The sequence below is a fragment of the Sturnira hondurensis genome, unplaced genomic scaffold (assembly GCF_014824575.4).
Source record: "Sturnira hondurensis isolate 20B ecotype Veracruz unplaced genomic scaffold, ASM1482457v3 Scaffold0000256, whole genome shotgun sequence".
Classification (NCBI taxonomy): domain Eukaryota; kingdom Metazoa; phylum Chordata; class Mammalia; order Chiroptera; family Phyllostomidae; genus Sturnira; species Sturnira hondurensis.
In genome coordinates this window covers 1,490,708-1,512,748 of record NW_028072887.1, presented here as the reverse complement: position 1 = coordinate 1,512,748, position 22,041 = coordinate 1,490,708, and the positions used below count along the sequence as shown (strand labels likewise).

At 50.1% G+C, this 22,041-nt stretch overlaps 1 protein-coding gene across 5 annotated transcripts in view; it reads right to left on the bottom strand.

The window, feature by feature from the left end:
- The window catches only part of MGAT5 (alpha-1,6-mannosylglycoprotein 6-beta-N-acetylglucosaminyltransferase), a 358,323-nt gene that overhangs the window by 6,671 nt on the left and 329,611 nt on the right, over positions 1-22,041 (bottom strand). For all 5 annotated transcript variants that reach the window (XM_037068662.1, XM_037068737.1, XM_037068872.1 and 2 more), the window contains 2 exons: positions 17,056-17,130; positions 3,677-3,834 (listed from right to left, as the gene is read on the bottom strand). In XM_037068662.1, the coding sequence (XP_036924557.1) occupies positions 3,677-3,834; positions 17,056-17,130 (233 nt within the window). The remainder of the gene's footprint in view (positions 1-3,676; positions 3,835-17,055; positions 17,131-22,041) is intronic.

Here is a 22,041-nt window from a genome sequence, read left to right as displayed (position 1 = left end):
GAAGTGTGGGTTTTACAGACTTCCTGAAGGAAAATGAGTCAGAAATTTGGGGCTTCCGCGTCCAACCCGAGATGCCCCTGCTGGTCAAGCCACAGACAGGGGTCTGCAGAGCTCATCTGTGTACCGAACGTTTCCATGTGGAGCATGGCCTTAGGGTACAGTCACGCCTACGCTCTTTATCTAGGTGAATTTCAGAAGCTGGTATGTCTTAAATCAACTCACCTGCCTGGTGCTCTGCTCCCCAGGAGTGTGGAAATGTCTACAACTAGTCTTAGACCCCATGGCCAGGGGTACACGTGTCAGGAGCCATGAAGAGACCCTCCTGCTCCAGCCCCTGCGTCTCCTGGCTTCTGGCTCCTGGCCCAGCTTCCTGGGTGTGAGTGCACATGGCAGACGCTTCGGTGGAAGCAGCCCGCCTGGGACGATGCCCTGACCGCCACGAAGTGCTTGCTTAGACAGTGTGTGCCAGCAGTCACAGGAGCCCGTTATAAGGCAGCCCCACAGGGGTTCCCTTGATCCCATGCCGTGGGCACACGGCCCCAGCGCCCAGGGGCTCTCCCTTTTTTCAGCACGCAGGTCCCTGCCCCATAGCCCTGGCCGGTCAGGAAGGCCACTCCAACATTCTTGCTTAAGCAGTGCGTGGCAGTCGTTGAAGAGGCGAGGTGGCCTTCGCCACCAGGGGAGTGCGTCTGGACTCCTGCCAGCCTCTGCAGGCCAGCGTCCTCATCCCCCGCCCGTGGGCCCCTTGCTTTTCAGGGTGCGCACGTCACTGTTTCTGCCTCTCTATTGCTGTGATGTCTGTCACACCCATTCTCGGACACACACACACTGACACCCGCTTGGAGACTCCTGGCACAGCCTGCAGTTTCCTTTCTGCAGAGGTGCAGACCCCTCCAGCTGGCCCGGGCAGCTTCTCTTACGGGACGGGAGTTGGGTTTCTGAAGCCTATCAGCCCGCGGTTCACATTTCACAGCTCTTGAGGAATGAAAGGGCAAAGGCCCGTCTCTCCCTGGGCCTCCGAATTCCTGACAGCGGGAAGCTGGCATTACTCCTTTTAGAAGACACAACTTGGAAAGGTAGCCAATTCACAAACGAGGTCTTGCATTAACACCCATTCTTATTCACAGAGCCGAGGTCTCCAGCCTGGGCACTCGGGCTCCTTCCAGGGTCTCTGCCCTCTGGTTTGGATCAGGTTGGGTCACAGCTCAGCCACGCATGCTCCTGTGCCCAGGAGTTTGTGGTTGCCCCGGCACGGACACCACGCCCGGACTGCACCGGAGCTCCGACAGTGGCCACCTGTGTCCTGAATTCAAGACGGCAGTGTGGGACACTCCAAAGGATTCAATTCATGTCACAATCCAGGCCCCAAGCCGGAGAGGAGAAAGCAGCAGTAGCTGTAGGAGGCCCTCACTGTGAGCCAGCCCTGAACACGGATGGGCCAGGACTGCCAGAAAGACAGTGAGGGGGGCCGGGAGGTTAACAACGTGATCAGTATTTAGGGACAGAACACAGGGACAACATACTCAGTAGGGTGCTTACGTTCAGAGCAGTAAGTTCAGGCAGCTTTACTGCCAGAGAGCCACCGCCGCTGTCTCCTAGGAAGAAGCATCTACAGTGCGGGGTGGGATGGGTGGGATGGGTGGGATGGGCCCATGCACCGCCTGGCTTTCCCATCCTGTCCCGGTGACTCCGGGCTGCCCCACTGCCCAGGGCTCTCGGGAAACAGGGGCCATTCTGCCTTGTCTTCAGCACTGGCTGCACACCAGGTCACCATCACCCAGGATGTCCCCACTTTACAGGTGGGAAAACTGAAGAAAGTGGCTCATCAGCTCCCCTTCCAGTCCCCTAAAGGGACCTAGACCCATCCCCCGGAGGCGGGCCCGCGGATGGGGCCCTGATCCCAGGACTGGGTAGCACATCTCAAGTTTCCTCCCCCAGAGGTGGGGACAGACAGTGGGGGACACACTGGCAGTTCAGTGTGTACGGTCCCTGGTCTGCCCGCAGCGGATCCACACTCTGACACTTAGCTGCTCGGGGTCCTCAGAAGATGTGCTGTGGAAATGGAAGCTTCTGGGACCAGTGTGGGCTTTCCACAAACATCAGACCACCACTCCCCCTCACGGTTTCACCAGAGCAGGCACCACACAGCTGTCCGGGCCTGGCGTGTGGGCAGACGGTGAACAGGGCACCTTTGCAGGAGCGGTGGCACCTCCTGCTGCCCTCCACAGAGGGCTTCACGGGCGGGGGGTGTGATGCCAGAGGCCCAGCGCTCTTTCTGGGCGGGGTTTCATTCCACCCTTGAGAAGAGTGGCACTTGCAGGTGGGACCAGAGCAGCTCAGACCACTGTGCCCTGGCAACCACTGTGCCCTGGCAACCACTGTGGCCAAGCACGCTGTCTACAGGGCGTGATGTGAGGGCGGGGCGCGGGCAAGCCCTGAGCCCTGAGCCCACTCCTAAACACCCTCCTAAGGACGGGACGGCACCACTGCTCTTCTGCGCATCTGGGGTTGGGAGAGCAAATCTCTTTCTTAGGGGAAACATCTGATTAGAACTATTAAGGTGTGGGGGGTGCTACGCAATTAAGCACTGGGTGGTTCGGGGCGGGGTGTGACAAAAATGGGGAGATTCAGCACTGCTGGGGCCACGAGTCCGAGGTGAGAAGAAACCTCACTCGGAAATCCGGGAACTGCAAGTGCCAAACCCCACATGCCAATGCAAAGGGAAGTGAGTGGCGCCAGGAAGAGCAACGTCAATGGGAGTGCAAAGGGTCACCCAGTGCAGACGGCCCTCCCTCCTGCAGAGGGGGGGGGGCGTGTGGGGGGGTCGGGCCAGGCCTGCTCCGCCCCGGCAGCACACCTGTTCCAGAGGTGCCGGCAACAGTAAAAAAGGGATGGGGACCGCAGCAGGGGACGGTGGCAGCTGACTCTGCCGTGGGTGGTTCTGTGTCAGCTCCTCGCCCGTATTCCTCATTGCTTCCTGACTCCAGGACACAAGACTGTCACCCACCACCTACATGGCTCGGACAGCTGGGGGCNCGTCAATGGGAGTGCAAAGGGTCACCCAGTGCAGACGGCCCTCCCTCCTGCAGAGGGGGGGGGCGCGTGGGGGGGGGGTCGGGCCAGGCCTGCTCCGCCCGGCAGCACACCTGTTCCAGAGGTGCCGGCAACAGTAAAAAAGGGATGGGGACCGCAGCAGGGGACGGTGGCAGCTGACTCTGCCGTGGGTGGTTCTGTGTCAGCTCCTCGCCCGTATTCCTCATTGCTTCCTGACTCCAGGACACAAGACTGTCACCCACCACCTACATGGCTCGGACAGCTGGGGGCCATCTGGGGACAGGGCGACTGCTTGTGGCTTTGTGCCCACTCCACTCCTGTGGTTCTTGGTGTGACATTAGCAAAGTAAACACTTCCCACGATCTCGAAGACCAGACGTGACATTATTTATGCAAACACAGAACCCCCATTTGAATCCTAAATATGTCAGCATGCCAGGTGCCTCATTCACCTAACAGTAGCAATGCCAGGCTAACTTTCTCTGGGGCATCCTGCTGCGTGTGGCCCGCTCCCCAAATCCTTCCCCGGCAGCGCACAAGCCTGGAAACAAGAACCTCATCCTCTCAACCCAGCTTGGACCCACAGGTGAGCTGAGCTGCCCCTGCCCCACCCCAGCACCTACTTCAGCATGTCCTTTTCCTTGTTCAGGTGCTGGAAGAAAGAAGGCTCACAGATGAGCTGGTTCTCCTGGCACACCTGCTTGCAGGACTGCCCGGGCTCGGCGAGCTTCACCTGCAAGGCGCTGAGGGGCGGCCACATCACTTGCCCATGGCAGAAGTCCTAGAATGACAATGAAGCTATCAGCCAAGGGACCAAAGATGCAGCTGGCGATCCCCAGCCTGCCCGGCAGCGGGACAAGGGGAGGCGCCGGCTGAGAGGGGTGGGGCAGTGAAGGGAGGAGGTGGGAGCCAGACAAACTTGGGTTGGAATCGGGCTCCACCAGAACATGGCCTTGGGCCAGCTCTTCACCTCTCTACCTACCAGCCTCCTAGAATTGGAAGGGGACAGCAGGACCTCCTGCCAAGGGACGAGAGGTGCTGCCATCGGGCACGCAGCACGGAGGCCAGTTATTACCATTACCAGCAGCAAGCACACAGTCCAGCTATTTAAGTCCTCCGCCCTCGAGGGCCCATCTCCAGACCCCCTCCCACAGCTGTTCAGTCTCCTCTGCTCTAATTCCCAGTGTCTACCTAATTTGGCAGGTACCTAACGTGATACTTTTGTGAGCACCAGTTTCAACTTTACGAAGCAAAGCAGATGGCAAGGCACCTGTGGGTGTCACTCACACAGCCCCTCGAGGGGTCATGGCTTTGGTTGGGGGTCTGGCGTTGGTTGAAAACAATTCCAAGACGCACTAATTCAACAGCGAAGTAAACAGTCTGAGGATGTGTGATAGGACGTGAAGTAACCTAGAAACCCCTCAGAGAGGCGCCCCAAGCACAGGTGTAAGGAGCTCAGAATGGGGCAAGACCAGTCATTCCCAGGGTCTAGAGGGACTGGAGGCCACTAGTGTGCCCAAGGAAGACCCAGGGTGGGGTGGGCAGAGGGAAGTTCCGTGGATGGAGGACCAGCACGAGTGCATGTCCTGGGTGGTGAGAGAAGGGAGTGAGGCTGGAGAAAGGGAGAGGAGTGGAGACTCTCTGACCTGGGGCCCAGCTCTCATTTCAGCTGTGCCCAAAGCCACGCCGGGCAGCCAGCACTGCTGGCTCTGGCACTCGTGCACCCTGGCAGCCAGAGCTCACTCTGCTCACCCTGTCCTCCGAGTCCCTGGGCTGTCCCACCTGCGGAAGGTGCCATCTGTCTGTGCAGGGGGCCTGTGAGTTTAACTCCTTTTGGAACAACTGGCACCCAGGAGGGCCCAGTGGTGGTGAGGATCCCGAGCTCCAAACTCCACTTCTAGGAATGTGCCCCGCTGACATGCAGGGACACCTGCACAAGACATCACGGCGGTGTTGTCAGAGTAGAAGCATTAGAAGTGAAATAGCCGGGTGTCTGTATTTAAACAGGTAACTGTTTAAATATAGATAATAACACAAATGCAACAGGTTTGTGTTGGGGACACAAATGGTGCCTGGGTTACACCAAGAGGCGAAAGCGGCTGCGTGCAGGACGCTTCGAGGTGCTCCCACTGTCCCAGACCCTGGGGGACAGACGGAAAGATGCACACGAATGTGCATTGGCTCCTGCAGGAACATCCCTGGTTGGCATGGGTGCCGCTGAGAGAGGAAACGGAGGATCGAGATCAGGAGTGGTAAGGAAATTTTTCCGTGGGTGTCCTTCTGGAATGTTTTATTTTTCCTCAAGTTTTCTTCCCCACTTTTCAGACTAGGAGCTGATGGAAAACTTCGGAGTTGGTGCGGGCAAACGAAGGCCATGGAGCCCTACAGGCGGGGTGGGGCGGGGCAGCCTGACCTTGCTGGGCCCCTCACGGAGAGGTGGGTATGGCCCCTAGAAAGCAGGCCTGAGCTGCCCCCAGGAGGGGCCTCTGTATCATTCTCAATTTTTTTTTAATTTTTATATATACTTTATTGATTATACCATTACAGTTGTTCTATCCCCCCTTCATTCCCCTCCACCCTGCACACCCCCTCTCCCACCATTCCCCCCTTTAGTTTATGTCCATGTGTCACAAGTTCTTTAGATGCTATATTTCCCATACTGTTCTTGCCCTGCCCCCTGTCTATTTTCTACCTACCGTCTATGCTACTTATTTTCTGTACCTTCTCCCCCTTCTCCTCCTCCCACTTCCCTGTTGCTAACCCTCCATGCGCTTTCCATTTCTATGGTTCCGCTCCTGATCTAGCTGTCCTCTTGGTTTGCTTTTGTTTTAGGTGTGGTTGTTAATACCTGTGAGTTTGCTGTCCTTTCACTGTTCATATTTTTCATCTTCTTTTTCTTATATAAGTCCCTTTAACATTTCATATACATATTTTTCATCTTCTTTTTCTTAGATAAGTCCCTTTAACATTTCATATAATAAGGGCTTGGTGATGATGAACTCCTTGAATTTGATCTTATCTGAGAAGCACTTTATTTGTCCTTCCATTCTAAATGAGAACTTTGCTGGATAAAGCAATCTTGGATGTAGGTCTTTGGATTTCATGACTTGGAATACTTCTTTCCAGCCTCTTCTTGCCTGTAAAGTCTCTTTTGAGAAATCCGCTGACAGCCTGATGGGAACTCCTTTGTAGGTGACTGTCCCCTTATCTCTTGCTGCTTTTAAGATTTTCCCCTTCATTTTAATCTTGGCTAATGTAATGATGATGTGCCTTGGTGTGTTCCGTCTTGGGTCCAACTTCTTTGGGACTCTCTGAGCTCCCTGGATTTCCTGGAAGTCTATTTCCTTTGCCACACTGGTGAAGTTCTACTTTATTATTTGTTCAAATAAGTTTTCCACTTGTGGCTGTTTCTTTTCCCCTTCTGGTACCCCTATAATTCAGATGTTGGAATGTTTAAAGATGTCCTGGAGGTTCCTAAGTCTCTCCTCATTTTTTTGAATTCTTGTAACTTCACTTTTTTCTGTTTGATCCTTTCTTACTTCCTTCTGGTCCACCCCCTTGAGTCCCAGTTTCCTTTCCTTCACTATTGGTTTCCTGTGCATTTCCTTTCATTTCAATTAGTTTAGCCTTCATATGTTTCTCTAATTTGTGGCTAAAATCAACCAGTTCTGTGAGCATCCTGATCACCAGTGTTTTGAACTGTGCATCTGAGAGGCTGGCTATTTCTTGGTCACTTAGAATTATAGGCTCTGGGGTTTGAGCTGTTCTTGGGCCATTGTGTTTTGGTCTGTTCGTGCCTGTTATGTATGAGGAGCAGAGCCCTAGGTGTTGCCCAGGGTCGGGCCACTCAGTTGCTGGGTTGTGACGCTGTATGTGGGGGTGGGGTCAGAGGAAAGCAATGGCGGCTGCCGGGGCCCGCACGGTCCGTCCCACTGCTCAGTCTGCTGGTTTATCTGCACGCAAATGTGTGACTGCAGCCTGTCTGCCGCCCCGTGCCCTCACTGGGTCTGCCCGACGCAGGGCTGCCTAGGTGCCTGGGGTCAAGGGATCTTTCTTGCCCGTCCCCATTCCGCTGCTGGCTCTGCCCCTTTTACCAGTCCGGTTGAATGGTTGGTTGTTGTCGGACTTCCATATAGTTCAGTTTTATGTTCTTTGGCTGCGTCTTTGTTCTCCAAATCTTTGTTGTATTCAAACTTGGTTGTGGGAGAAGGCACAGTGTTTCCACCTACACTTCCATCTTGGCGGAAGTCTCATTCCCAATTTTTTAAACACCTGTGCTTGTATTACTTTTAGTGAGCAAAATGAAAACAAACAAGAGCAAAGTGAAATGCGCCCCCAACTCTATCTGTAGCAGGCTCTGTGGGTACTTCCTGTTCCTTGTCACCAGCTGTGAAACTTTGGACAAAATGCATAATGTTATGAAGCCTCAGTTTCCTCGTGGTAAAAATAAAGATGATGATAGATGGTTTCCCATGGTTCTTGCTTTTCCTACCTTTTTCCTGAAAGACAGACACTACTACCTGCTGAGAAAGGCCACTGGCAGGTGGTGGGCACTCACGGGGCTTCTATTCTGGTCTGTTTAGATCAGTGACCGAGACCCCAAATGTAAAGCAAACCCAAGACATCTGCCACATGACAGGACCCCATGATGAGGGGACACAACTGAACCTGGGTGAGTTGTGAGGTTGACAAAGAGAAACCCTTCAGTGCACCGTGGTTGGAAACCCAGGCCTGGATCCCTATCAGCTAAAAACAGAAGATTCCAGAAGAGTAATAATTTGGAGACCACAGTAATACAATGAAATATGTAGAGATACTAGATCAGCTTAATATTCTGAAAGGGACGCGTGGCGGCGGGGGTTGGGGGTAAGCAGAGTGCACCCCACACGGCTCTGGGAGTCGCCAGAGACAGGCCACACGCTGGGCGGGAAGATGCTTATCGGCCTCCCCATGTTCGCGGTGATCTTGGGCTCAATCCTGCTTGCCGAGGCACGGCAGCACTTTGGTCTGGATGCGGTCACTGAGGGTGGTGGCATGACCGCCGACTGGGGGCACCTGACTGTCAGGGGGTTCACGGGTGACTGTCCCTCTCTTACCTGGTGGCATAAGGCAACATACTGGCTGACCCTTACTCTCTGTCCATCACATGAGGAGGCTGTCATCAAACAGGAAGGAGGAGGACACAGGTGAGCAATGAGGTTTTGCTGGTGAGAGCTGAGTGGGCACATGGACACTGGGAAAAGGTTAAGGGGTCCTTTTTAATCTGTTTTTCTGGCTGGCTAATGCAAGCAACTTTGTTTATATAATCATTAAGAGACATTTGATAACTTCTGTGGCATTTCAGTATTATAATGAGGAGACTTTAAATCCAACATGCACCTAAGCCTCCTCTGTGACTGTCCAGAATAGGCAAACCACTAGAAAAACTCAGGTCAGATCACACCGTCTACACCAAATAGAAGCCAAGGCTCCACCGTCTGGGAGCCAAGTGAGAATTTTGTTCTTTGCCTCCTGGATTTAGCTGGGCCCAACCCTTCATTCAGCTAGGGAAGTGGAAGCCCACTGTGGCTGAAGGCTCAAACTCTGGCTTGTAGAGGTTACAAGAAAACCGTGAATGTCTTTCCTTATATGACACGTGCAGGCAGCTAGAGCTGGGGACAGTCTTTCTAGACCTGTTAAGTTTAGCAGTCTCTTAAGAAACTCTGCTCTTCATTCATTTCTAGCCTCTTGTGGTATGTGAAGTAGTCCCAGGGACAAAATAAACCAGGACTTGATGTGGCCAAGACAGGCACTTCGAGTTGGAAGGCCCGGATTTGGAGCTGTTTCCCCGTGGCGCCTTGGGCTTGCTGCCCAGTCTGGTCTTGCCCCTGTATCACTCTTCTGTAGAAAGTGATGCTAACAGACTAAGTGATGGAGCCAAGCAGAAGACTGGCAAGCAGCAGGTGGCCCTCACTGGGGTGGGGGGTTGCCTGTGCTCGCACCCAGATCCCAGGAACTTCAGTGTTGCATCTGCAGACATGGGGCACCCCGCACCCTGAGGAAGTGCCCTCAACCTGTGCGGCAGGGCAGATCTGAGTAAACCGCGGCAGCTGACCTTTTTGCGATCCCCTTCAATAGGCGAGCTTAGCTCCATTACACGTGCACTGGGGCCCCGTCACTCTTACTCAGGGCTCACTGGGTGCTGGTCTGGCATCCTCTCAGAGGTCTGTTTTGGAGGCCAGTAGGATCAGGGATAGAAAAAATAGCAGCAGGGCCTTATTAATGCTTGGTGAGCCACCTGATAAAATGAACAAAGGGAGGCCTAAAGGTGTAACTAGTAAGCACCAGACCTGTGCCTTGTCACAGGTAAAGGAGGGGAGAGTGTGGGGATCCGGGCTGTGATTCTGGCCCCAGCTGGTGGACTTCATAAGATGTCCATTTAGCTTTCTCTGCATTTGTCCTTCAGTCCTTACATAATTCCTGTGAGGTAAAATGAGGTAACTCTTAAGAAGGTACCTAGAAATGTGAAAGATATTATACCAAGGTCAACCATTTTTTGCCACCAGGGTCCAGAGGTAAAAAGTCAAGTTGCCTGGATTGCATATGGCGATTTGTCCACGAGAGCCACCCCTGTCATAAGCCTCTTGTTGCCCCTAGATCCAGTCCCCACCCCCTAGGTGGTCATGGGGGTTGGGGGTCTGCTTTCTGTCAGCCTCAGCATAGGCTAACATAGTAATGCCAACTTGTCTCCTAGCTGTACTCACTCTCTCTCTCTCTCTCTCTCTTTCTTTCAACAAAATACTTGCTAAGAAGCAGAAAAGCATAAAGGTCCAGAACCCAAATGCCTGGGTCTGAATCCAGCTCATCCGATCACTAGCTGAGTGCCCTTGGCTAGTTATATAATCTTGCCTCAGTTTTTTTGTGGTAAAATGCAGGATATATCAACTGCTACCTCCCAGAGCTGTAGATGTGATGAATTATAATGTATACAGTGCTCAGAAAAATGCCTGATGTAAATAACACCACCTTCGGTCAGCTCTCACTGTTCCTATATGCAAGGAACTTGCCTAGGTCTATGGCGGTGACTCAGTGAAAAAAAAAAAAAAGAAACCAAAACCCTTGTCTTCATAGAATGTCACAGACATAGAGTGTCTTCAAGGAGGAAGACAGAAAAACAAGATAAATAAATTACATATACATGTTAAAAGGTGGTTAAGTGATCTTGAAAGAATGAAGTGAAGAACATGCAGGTCATGAAGTGCTGAGGGCCCCCGTTTCTGGTCCCCCTCCAGCGTCAGTGACAGGAGAGAAGTAATGGCCTCAGACCAGACCCAGGCGACTTCGTTCAGCAATCCTCCATGAAACTCATGTTTCAGAGTTGGGCTTTGAAGGTTCTCTTACCATCCATTCAAAACTTCACAAACGACTATTAAAGTCTTCCTAGGTGAAAGAAATGTAAATAAGAATGCGGCCCAGTCTCCGGACTGAAGGCTCAGCACACAGTGCATGGTGAGAGAGGCCAACATCAAAAAATTTACAATAGTACAAAATGACGTCCAAATAAGAAGGGACAGACCACTCAGGGGAGGAAAATAATTAACTCTGTGGGGAGGGGGAGGGCGACAGTGGGAGCTATTCTAGAAGGCTTCTGGAAAATAGGGACTTCTAGACTGGGTTTTGTAGGCTGAATAGGAGTAAGCGGTTTATCATTAACATGGTGCTTTGCAGATAACTGGTGCTTGGTGAAGAGGTGTTCAACTGTATGGAATGGCTGGGCATGCTGGAGCTTTGATGGAAGAAGTAGAAAAGAACAACACACTAACCGAGGGGGCCTTTAGATAGACAGAGTGAGGCGTAAACAGTGATTTCCAGTGATTTCACAAGCCCACTCGGAACAGAGAGCATCTGCATTCCTCTCTAACGATTATTTCAAGCAGTTGCCCAATTTCCCTAAATTTGCTTGATTATTCTGAAAATTTCCTACAGCAATTATGAGAAAGGTTTATTCATCACCACAAATTTATGGAAAAAGCCGCGTTCTGAACAAATGAACGAAAGTTACTGTGAAAAAGAGGTGCAGGTGTGTCACCTGGGCTATGTGCCAGTGTCGGGGAGTGCGGATCACGGAAACGCCAGAAGGGCTGGACGGATGGGGTGGGCGGCTCCCCGGGAGAGCGGCACTTGGTGGAGGGCTCGCTTGCCCCTCCACATGCAGGTGATGTTCACAGCAGCACTCTCCACAGTAGCTGAAAGGTGGCAGTGGCCCCCATGTCCGCCGGCTGGTGAGCGGATGAACACACTGTGGTATGTCCAGGAAAAACTAGTCCGCAATGAAAAGGAACGAAGCACTGACACGTGCTACAATGTGCGCGGACCTCACAAACATTATGCTAAGGAAAAGAAGCCAGAAATCTCAAGCAAAGACAAAGCCACAGAGACACAACATAGATCAGTATTTTCTTAGGGCGTGGGTCAGGGAGCAAAGATGGCCTGCAAACAGGCACAAATGCAAGCTTTTCAGGGTGATAAAATCTTTACCAAACAAGATTGCTGTGGTAATTACATACACAACTATCAATTTGCTACAAAATCACTAAATTATATCCTCACATGGAGTGAATTTCATGGTTTGTAAACTACATCTCAATGAAGCTGTTTAAAAAACCACACCTTGTGCCCTGATTGGTGTGGCTTAGGGCAAAGAGCGAAAGCCTGCGAACCAAGGGGTTGCTGGTTCGATTCCCAGTCAGGGCACATGGCTGGGTGGCAGGTGAGGGGCAGCCAATGGATAGTTCTCTCACGCGTGGATATTTCTCTCCTTCTCTGTCTCCTTCCCTTCTGCTCTCTCTAAAAATAAATAATAAATAAAATCTGAAACACACACACACCTGGTTTGGTTTGGGTTCCTGCAGTGGCAAGTAAGGCTTTCAGAGGTCCTGCTTTATGTCAGGCACAGTCTTCGCCCTCAACATGTGTTCATCTATTGATTCCTCCCCCAGCCCTGTGGTGTAGGCAGTCTTATCCCCACTGAATAGACCGAGAGCAGTGAGGTTAGGAAACTTGCTCAGGTCATAAACAGAGTGGGGACAGAGCCCACTGCTTAATCATTATCCACCCAGTCTTGCTAGCAGCACTGAAGCTAGTGATAATTTGACATAGTCAGAAGCTGGGAAAATTCCTTGGCAAGTAGAACAGGGCAACTGAGACAGAGAGCAGAACACAGCGGCTGAGAAATTTACAGCCAGACACAGAAGGTCACCTCCCTAGAGATTACATCTAAGCATCAGTTGTGTTTCAGCTCCAAGCCCAGAAAAGCACTGAAACCAGGTGGGCGATGCCAGGAGCAGCTGCAATGACTAATGAGTTAGTGCCCTGCCCTGGCACTGACCAATCAGTGGAGACCAGGAGCCTGCAAGAGCACACCTGGAAAACTGACGAATATTCTGCGGAAACCCTCCCCTGAGACTGCCACCTGCAAGAGAGAGAGAAAAGCTCAAGACAAAGGACCCAGTGAGCGCCGTCTCCCTCTGGGGAGCAGGCTGCACCGTTCCCTTTCCCCCTCCTTCCCCCACTTCTCTCCCTGCAGGCGGGTACCTCCTGAACTCTAAAAAGCTCTGAGACTTGCAACCAGGGGGCACTGGGTAGTAGCAGCTCATCCCAGGCTAATCCCCCAAACCTGTCCCCAAGGCCCCCTTTTCTCTGACTCCCCAGTGAGCTAAGGCAGCCCAGCCTTGGCTCTCCTGTTGCTGCTTCAATGCTAAGCCCTTCCTTGTTTCACTGTCCCCAGCTTGAATAAATGTACCCTCCTAGTCACCTGGACTCATACTGTGAATTCTCTCCTACACAAAGTCACGAGCCCACACAGTACCAGCTGGCCCCAGGCAGACCCGCTCAGCACCCGGCCCCCTGTCCAATAACAACCACCCCTCCCTTTTCCATTGCTTTTCTTCTAGCCCTGCAACCTGTCACCTCCACCACTGCCCCCAACTGGACTATCCAGATGCATTACTGGGCTTGCCCTTACTCCCCACGGAGTTCAAGGTGAGTCGATCTCCCCGGAAATGAAGCTGATTCCACAGTGGCTCCTGGAGTTAACTCGTTTTTCCCTCCATATCTCCAAAATGCTTTTCATGTGAATTACACAGCTCTCTGCCAAATAATGTGAGCACAAGAAAGTAGGGTTGATGAACATAGGTATGGTTTTCAGAAACCATTCCGAGCATTGTCGATCGCCATTCATTTAAAAGAGCCTGCTATGCTCTCTGGCCTGAGGCAAACACCTAAGTCTTTGCCAAGAAATACATGAGAAACTTGACAGGCCGGGGCCCACTCAGGCCAGGGCCCACTCGGGCCAGGGAAGAATGGCATTCCTGATCTTGGATCACAGGATTTTTGCCTTGCCACCTCCTGCTGCCAGAGAGAGGACCTCACTGGGGGAGATGATTTAAAAGAGCTTGCAATCCAAATCAACATTTTTTTTCATGCGGTAAAAGGGAGGCAAGGACATTAAAGGGAAAAAGCCATGGGTTGTCCTGAAGCCAGGACTCTTGCTGGACGCACCAGTGGGGTCAGCAGGCACAAGGTAGGTGTCCTGCTGTCAACCACTCAGCTGTATGTTGACGCCTGGGGCTTTCGCGATTGCGGTCAATTGGGCTCTTCTGGCTCCCGCCGCCTTCAGTGAGCGTGATGGACACCTCCGAACGGGCTCTGGGATGAAGGCTTCCTTGTTCCTCTTGTAGATCACAGGGAGGACTTGGAGGCAGAGATCAGCCTAATGAGAGCTGTGGCTCCTGAGGGAAGCTTGGGCTGTTACCACCGCTTCAGAGCTTGAGGCTTTCCTGCTCAAACCAGAAACACCCTCTCTCCAGTCTCACTGCTCTTTGAAGATACCCCTCTAGCTGCAAAAATAACAACTGCCCAAAGCTCCAAAACACCGTGGCCTGGAGGCACCTGTTAGAGGCAGACGACCCAATCTGTCAGCCACTGGAGTTTTGGTTTCCTGTCTTCCCAGTGGAGTTGGGGAACATGATGGCATCAATAAAAGCCCTCACAGAAGCCTGGGATAAACTCAAAATGGGCCCCTTCATGGCTCTTTTTGCAGCCCTGAGAGAATGTTTAATAAGAAATACCCAGAAGATTCCTAGAGTGATTTTTCTAAAACACCAGTCCGACAGCACCCCTGCCCTCACCCTGCCTTACACCTTTCTTTAGCTTCCTGCCGTCCCACCATCAAATCAGAATTCTCCACCTGAGCGTCTGCCTTGTTTTGTGATCCGTCTCCCCCCCAGCCTCGTCCTCTGTCATCTTCTCTCTCTTCGGTCATAGCTAAACTTTCAGTATTTTCTCCCCAGGCTTTTGTGTCTTGATGCTCGTGCCCTCCTCACCCTCCCTGTCGCCCCAGTGTGCACCCCGCCTCATCGCCTGCCAATGCTCTAGCACAGACTGTCCCACTCTCCCCTGCCCCATCCTGTGGGCCCAGCTACGTGATCCCAAAGCACCCCGGTCACATCACTGTGACAGGGTGTAACCTACACCAGTGGCTTTGCCTGTGGACTGGGCTGGCCTCTCTGTGACACTTGAAGATATTTGAGGACAAGGACAAGTCTTTTGACATCTCTCTCTCAGCCCCTGGCACAGACCACAGCACGCAGCTGACATGTATTTACTGAGCAGATGAATGAACGAACAACACCAGGCAAGCAAGCAAGCTCTGGATTTCTGTGAGCCACAGAGCTCGCCGAGAAGCCTACCACCAGGAGGTGGCGTGGAAGGGCAGTTCCATTAGCATGTTCTCATTAGAATGTTTTAGTGACATGTTTTCCAGTCATAAGGTCCACGATGAGCTTCCTGGTACACACACCCACAAAAAAGCCAGAACACACATGCTCACTCACCCTCTCACCCATTGCACCTACTATGTGCTGGGCAGAGGGCTAGACACGTGGCATTTAGAGGTGAACAAGATTGGCCTGGCACCAGCATTATGTAGCATGAGCAAGGTCTGTTTGGAGTGTACAACCTCCCTGCTTGAAAAGAAACTGAGTAATAGATTTAAAGGGAATGGGCCCTATGAGAACTTGTAAGGACTGGCTGGGATTCAAGAGTCCTAGGAAAGAAAGAAAGCAGAGCCTTCAAACAAACTTGATGAAGAGTCCTTTTACTTGTGGTGCAGAGTAACCCTTTTCCCTGAAGGAAGTGGAGACGGAGAAGAAGGAGGTGGGTTTCGGCAGCAGCTGCAGGGGTCCTAGTAAAACCGCCACTTCCCATGATGGTCGTAAGAGCTATGTCTTAAAACTCACTGCCAGAGGAGGTCACAGCAGCTCCTGCTGCACCTTCAGTGGGGACCAGCAGCTGCCGGTGGTAGAAGACAATGAGAAACGTAGCTCTGGGTCACCTGCCGCGGCCCCGCAGCGCCCTGGGTGCAGGCTGCCCAGCACCAAGCCTTGATTCCAGGACTTGTGAGCCTGTGATTGTGAGATTGAGTTCCCAGCATCCAGAGAGTGGGGTCATTACTGCCACCTCCCAGGGTCACATGAGAATTAAATGGGGTGATGCACTGCAGTGAGCTCGGTACACACTGGCATAAAGTCTGTAGGTAAATGGCTGCTCGAGTTAGGAGGATGATACTGTCACTCTTAATTTAGGTGTCAGACAAAAACTGCACGGTGATAATTCAAATGCTTAGCTTTCATGGTAAAGTCTGATGAGTAATACTGTATAATATATAATAATAAAATAGGTCTATGTAAGAATATAGTTCAATACTGTACATGATAGAATGTATTAGGCAACCAACACACTAGTTGCATTTACTAAGCACTGCGTGCCAGCCCTGTTCTGAGCACGTCATAGGTATTAGCTCACTGAACCCTCCCATCAGCCCTCTGTGGTTCTATTATTAACCTTATTTCATTGGAGTAGAAACTAAGGCACAGAGAGGCCTATAACACACCCATGTCATACAATGACAAAGTCACAGTGGTGGGACTGGAACCCAGGTGGCTGGCTGCAGAGTGGGCCATCCTTGGCCCAAAAAAATCAGAGGATCAGACTCTCCCCTGCTCTCCAACAGCAGCACCCTGTCCACTGCTCACCACAGGCTGTCAACACAAATCTTTCCTTTGCAACCTATATTAGGCCTGTGATCTATGCCTACTTATATTTTTAACATACCATTTCTATTTTAGTCTGCACAATCCTCATCTCCTATTGTGTAAAGATTTCTTGATCATCCCAAGACACTCTGCTTTACCCTTTAAGGGAAGCCCTTTATTTCTGGAATCTGGTCAAAGAGTTCATACTCCCCTACCCACAGGGGTTCTCAGTCTGCCTATTTCTAGATGCGTTGCTTTTGAAGCCTGAGGAATCAGAGAATCACAAATGGTAGCAATGACACGCTTGGCCTTTACTTCCACGAGCCATAGCACCCACGCTCTGACGGGGTCACGGGACTTACAGAACTCTCCCCTGCTTTGGAAGTCAAGTTCTGCTTTTGTCTGTTTTATATACTTAGATTTCACGTAAAGTTTCATTTGAAAAGGGGTCCTGTTTTAAAAGACGTTTGAAAACTGCTGAAAAGTCCTAACATATTTGGAATTAGAGAGCACATATTAAAGAAATGCTTGGAAACCACAGGGTTCAGTCCTTCTGTTCCCAAGGTGAGAACAGACCACCAGGCGGGACCACAGGCTGTCTCTGTGCCCCGCCCCCAAGCAGTTTCGATGCCTCTCAGAACCCAGTGAGGGCAGGTTGCCATCTTGACCACTCCATTTCTCCCATAAGTTTCCTTTTGGCCTGTCACTGTCATAAAGAACATTCTTCCCCCGGGGACAGACTGACTCTGCTGGCTGACCATGACAGGGCATGCTTTAGAATCCCAACAAACCATTATCCAACTTCTGGAGTCTTTCAAATCAGGAAAATAACCACGTAACCATGGTGAGCTCCTAACTCTTCATGAGAGCCTGCCTGGGTAGCAGGAAGCAGGACATGGCACAGACAGACGGCCTCTGCAGAGCCTTACCTGTTTTTCAATGAAAGCGTTGATTCTCTGCAGCATCCCCTCACACGTGAATTCATATGGCATGTACGGCTCAATCTGAGGAAACAGACATGGTATCACAAGAGGAAGACAAGGAATATGAGACACTTACCCAGTCTTCCACTGACTCACTCACACTCAGGTGCCAGCCCTGTAGTCAACCTTGTGAAGGGCTGCAACTACGAACTTGGAAGTAGAGAGACGTGGGCTCACAGCCTCACTGCTCCTTACTAACTGTGGGATCCTGAGCCAATTACCTCCCATCTCTGAGCCTCAGGTTTTCATGTGGAAAATGGTGACCAGAGAAACCTACCTCTTTGAAGTTGTGGTGAAGATTATGTTGGGGGAGAAAAAGTAAAGCACTTAGTTCAGTGTCTAGCACAGAGAAGGCATTCAGCAAACGGTGGGGAGAATCACTTCAAGGAGGTAAGCGTCCCCCGCCCCCCTCGGGGCAGCATCTGCAGCTGCTGGGCTGTTTTTGCCTCTCAGTGCTGAGCAGTGTGGTGCATACAGGGACTCAGCATCCGCCGACAGCTGCTGCGTGAATGCACGCTCACTGCTCTGGGCCAGGCACACGATGGGGGTTTAAGCCCCCATGGTGATGACAAAAGCATTGTTCTACTGTCATAGGTGAGACTGACATGTGCCGAAAACTATAATATGTGGTGAAAAAAGAAAAAAAACAACAGTGATAAAGTGCTACAAAGAGTTCATGTAGAGGGTCCTAGGAGGTTGAGAGGTCAAAGCAGACTTATGCTCATGCTGGGCTGTCAAGGTCAATGGTGATCCCAGCAAGCCAAGGTGCAGAACGTATTCCAAGTAGAGTGAATAATATGAGATTAGACACCAAAGAAGACAGCAGGAGGGTAGAGCTCAGAATCACAGAGGCTGGAGATAAGGCTGAGAAGATGTTCCCTGGATTTCCACAAAAGCATTGAGATCTCTAAGCTAAGGAGCCTGGACTACTTTCGAGGGTGGCCTGAGACCCAGAGGGAGCTTTCCTGGGGTGGGCAGGCAGACTGACCAATACTGCGCCACTTGTGGGGAGGGGAGAAGGTGAGTTCGACCCCTGCTGCACCGGGCTTTGCCAGCACTGTGAAGCCTGTGTCTGCAGGACAGCCAGCCAGCGTTTCCAACCTGGAATGGAAATTTCACTTGGCAGACAACCATTGGCAAACAGCGTGTTACAGCTTCCTAGAGCCCGGCAGCACTGTCCACGAGAGGAGACAGGGCACCTTCACCATCTCCCTCTGGAGTCTGTACTTGCCTATCTCGAGACTATAGGATAGAGAACCAGACAAAACATCTATGAGCTGAAAATGGGACAACTGATAGAGAAGACATTCTTCTGTGGGCCTGCCAGCAGTTGGCCTCAAGGCAGCCTCTCTTTTTTTATGTTAGTTTACACACTACATTTACACACTACGTTTTAAAATCTTAAAATTTACATTTACATCTCTATATTTTAAAATTTACACACTATATTTTAAATCTTAAACTATGATTGCTAATTTATCTTCAAACATACAACTAGATGGTGCACCTCACAAGTTGTATCTCACCATCTCTGCTACATTCATCCAAACTGAGCTCAAAGCGGGGAGCATTAAGCACTATCCTGCCAGGGCATGACTGTTCTGCTAGAAAAGAAGTCATTCTGTTCCCAGATGGTTCATTGCTGAAAAGTTCAAAATACTTTGAAAACTGACTTCCCTGTTCCGAGCTTGTGCCTTCTCATCTCAAGCTTTTGCACTTGCTGTGTCCCCTCTAACCCTGACATAGCCCTTCATACCAAGAGTAAATTTTATATTTTCTTTTAAAGGTTATTTATACATTCAATCAGTGGATAATTCCAGAAGCTTCCTATAACTGGCCTAGAGACATGTCTTTTTTCAAAGGTTCATAGAAGAAACAAACAAACAATTGACCACAGAGCACTGGGCATACTGGGCTCATTTACAGGGAGCCGGGTGGGATTTCCAGAGCGAAATAAACATCAGTGGTCATCTGTCAGGAGACAGCAGCTCCAGTCATGTGGTTGGGAGCAGGCTGAATGCTGGAGGCTGTTCCTACAACATATTCCAAAGGGCATCCACTGGAAATGGAAGTGGATTAGTTCAAAGGGACTAAAGTATACGGAAAAATAGTTCTTCCTGTATTGTCCTAGCAACCAAACTCAGTTTAACAAAAGGGAGGCTGACTCATTCACTGCTTTGTGATCCAGTTCACTGTTTTAAAAGACACAAAGCCAAACAATTTTCTCTTAAAGGAAAAGCAAAAAAAATGAAATTGTATCAAGCCACCTCTGCCACCCTGAGTTGCCATCCTGCTGTGGACAGGAGCAGAAGCCAGGGTCTGGGGATGAAGAATGTTAGTGAGCCTGTGATGCAGAAGCTGTTATGCAGATTGGAGGGTGTGTGTGTGTGTGTGTGTGTGTGTGACAGTTTTCTGCATGGCACTCCTTCCGCTACAAGTCAAGGAATGAAAGGAAATGCTGAAACCACAACCAGTCACTGAGAAACCCAGGCAGGGCCAGTTGTGGAGCAGCAGGGGAAAGTTCTGGGTCATCCTGCTTTGTGGATAAAGGAGTGCTACTCCTCCCGCCACAGACAGGATGTCTGCTGGCAGCACGGTGCAGGCCCTGCGCTGGGAAGGATCTTGGCTTTGGACACTTTCCATTACCTTCTCCTCCACTGTCTCTGTGTTTTGATCTGGAAACTTTCTACTGAGAAGTCTTCAAGTTCACTGATATCTTCCTCTCCTGTGTACAGTCTGCCGATAAGCCCATTGAAAAAATTCTTCATTTCTGATACTGTATTTTTCAGTACTAACTTTTTCTAATTTGGCTTTTAAGAAGTTTGCACCCCTTTGCTGAAATTCCTCACCTCTTCATAGACGTTGTCTACTGATTTCACCAAGGCTTTTAATGCATTCATCCTAGCATTTTAAAGTTGCTGTGTGATACTTCCAACACCTGGGCCATCTCTAGGTCTAGTTTTATTCAGTTTCTTCTCTTAATGATAAGTTGTTTTCTTGCTTTTTTTACTTGTCATATAATTTAAATCTTGTAAATTAAAGATGAGAAAGCTTTACACCCACTTCTGACCCATTTCTCACTAGTGGGAGGGTTTTAATGACAATTGTTTTGTATTAATCACATTCCTTACTTCATCCTTCTTACTCTCGTCTTTCCCTTTACTTCATTTCATGCCTTTTTTCCCCTTTCATCTTCTGTATTACCTTAACCACCAGTCAAAAAGACTGAGGTATCAATCCAGGTTTTACTGTTTATGAACTGTGTGATCTTGAGTACATTAGCTAATTTCCTTCAATCTTAATCTTCTCAACTGAAGAAGGAGTAAAAGGGACAGGGCTCATAAAGGGCTATATAAATTCTAGATGCGTAGGAAGAGGTTCTCTCTGCCTATCATCTACAATAATTACTTTTTTTAAAAAACAAGTGGCCCTACACAGTTTCTGGAATGAGGTAAAAAAAACGCTGATGAGTGGGGGCACCCACGTTTCCACAGAGTGAACGGAGCCTGCGCCACGTGGGAGCGAGCAGTGCCCACTCCTGGTGCTCTGTGTGCCAGGCACGCCTACTGACTTCCGACCGACCATAGGGATCTACTATCGAAAACGTCTGTGGACTCCACGATGCAAGGTTTTCTACCTCTACAGTAACTTTTTACACTACTCCACTTAAGGGGGATGTGCACTTAACTAAGTATGTGGGTTGGGGTTGACTAGGTTTATGGAAGTCCCCCAAAAAGATATGAGGAAGTCCTGACTCTTACTACCTGTGAATGTGATCTTATTTGGAAATAGGGTTTTTGTAGATGTAATCAAGTTAAGATGAGGTCACAGTGAATTTGAGTGGGCTCTAATCCAATATGACAGATGTCCTATAAGAAGTGGAGAAGACAGACAGACACACATACACTTAAGGAGGCCACCATACGATGACGAAGACAGAGGTTAAAGTGCTGTAGCTGAAATTCAAGAATACCTGAGCCACCAGAAGGTGGAAGACACAAAGGGACCATGGTCCCACTGACATCAGACTTCTAGCCTCTGAAATTGGCGTGAAATAAATTTCTGTTGTTTAGCCACCAAGTTTGTGGTTCTTTGTTACGGCAGTTCCAAGAAACTGATACGCTACGGGGCTTGGAGACTTAAGAAAGAAGAAAGACCTTCGGTCTCCACAGGAATGACTTTCTGGTGGGGAAGCTTTAGACATGGGGGGGACACTTTGATGGAGTCCAGTGGCACCACACTCCACTCGGCACTCTCCTGGCTTGGCCACCCGATGTCTGGGGGACTTCTGCCCTAAACTGTCAAGGCCAGGATTGACATCATCTGTCACTAATGGGAACTCTGAGAAATTACACCAAAAGTCAACAACCACCCTCTCTTCAGAGGGCGCAGAACGTGGTGATGCATAGCTGTGCTCCTGTTCCCCTGGAGGTGTTTTGAGTGAACTGAAACCGGCAGTTCAGTGGGCCACGCACATCTCATTTCTCAAAAGGGAAAGATGGCCTTTTACATGGGTCAATGGCCCGTCCTCACAGGGTTCATGCTTTTCCAGGCTCTTCCCTTTACTCACATTGGGCTTGGAACTCATGCTATTCTGAGCTCACTTCTCTGTTTAACTTTGCAAATCTTGCTCATCCTGTAAGAGTTAACTCAAAGCTGCAATTTCAAGAAAGTCTATCCCAACTTACACGCCTCAGTCTTTGGCATGTTATTGGCACTGAACATATTCTGCAAACATCTATGCCTCCCTCTCTCCATCCACTGAGTAAATCACTAAGCTGGGTTTTCAGAATACAGAAAGTTAGATGTATTCACTGCCCTCATGTTTTTAGAGTTTAGTGGAGATCAAGACTATCAATGACAAAAAATAAGAGTAGTATATTATTATAAAAATAATACTAATATTGACTTAATAATACTAACGAACCACAT